We start from the raw sequence: 592 nt of genomic DNA, 5'->3' as shown, positions 1-592 counted from the left end.
CACATTACTTTGTGTGGGGTTTTTTTTTTTTTAAATGCAGAGAATCTTAGAGACGTTACGTATGTTGAAGTGTAACTTTGTGGATTATATGAGTGCTAAGAAAACATTGACTAGGGAAGGCATGCTTACAGTTTTGAGAGTTTAGGTAATTATCCTGTTAGATAGGAGCAAATGGGGGAAAACCCACTATTCTGTAATTAGAATTCTAGCAATAAAACTTGAACCATGTAGTTTTCATTCCAGTTCACTAACCATGTTTATTAAATATAGGCTAAAGAAGAAGCCAGCCATGCTGCTATTGAAATAGCAAAACTGAAGACCCAGGCTGATGATTTGGAGAAGGCATTACATCAGACAAAAGCCTTACAAACAGAAACTGAGAGAGAAATTGCATCATACCAGAATGAGCTTGCTGGATTAAGGTATAAATGTTAACAAGTAATACATGTGGCTCTTGTTTAGACTTCTTAAATGACTTCACAATCTGACATACAGCTGACACAAAACCAAAATTATCTATCATTTAGCAGGAAGATAAGAATATTTCTGTAATGTGCAAAATCAGCTTCACCACAGCCGTCTTTCATAGAAT

The 592-nt window shown here is 35.3% G+C and overlaps 1 protein-coding gene across 1 annotated transcript in view; it reads left to right on the top strand.

Moving 5' to 3' along the window:
* Positions 1–422, top strand: part of LOC104507747 (golgin subfamily B member 1-like) — a gene marked incomplete at its 3' end in the record, with an annotated part of 31,365 nt that extends 30,943 nt beyond the window's left edge. Inside the window, exon 25 of the mRNA XM_010149122.1 lies at positions 271–422. Coding sequence (XP_010147424.1) covers positions 271–422 — 152 coding nt within the window. The remainder of the gene's footprint in view (positions 1–270) is intronic.
* Between the last annotated feature and the right edge of the window lie 170 nt (positions 423–592).

The sequence above is a fragment of the Eurypyga helias genome, unplaced genomic scaffold (assembly GCF_000690775.1).
Source record: "Eurypyga helias isolate BGI_N326 unplaced genomic scaffold, ASM69077v1 scaffold40693, whole genome shotgun sequence".
Lineage (NCBI taxonomy): Eukaryota > Metazoa > Chordata > Aves > Eurypygiformes > Eurypygidae > Eurypyga > Eurypyga helias.
The sequence above is the reverse complement of the archived record's forward strand: the minus strand, read 5'-3'. Positions and strand labels throughout refer to the sequence as shown.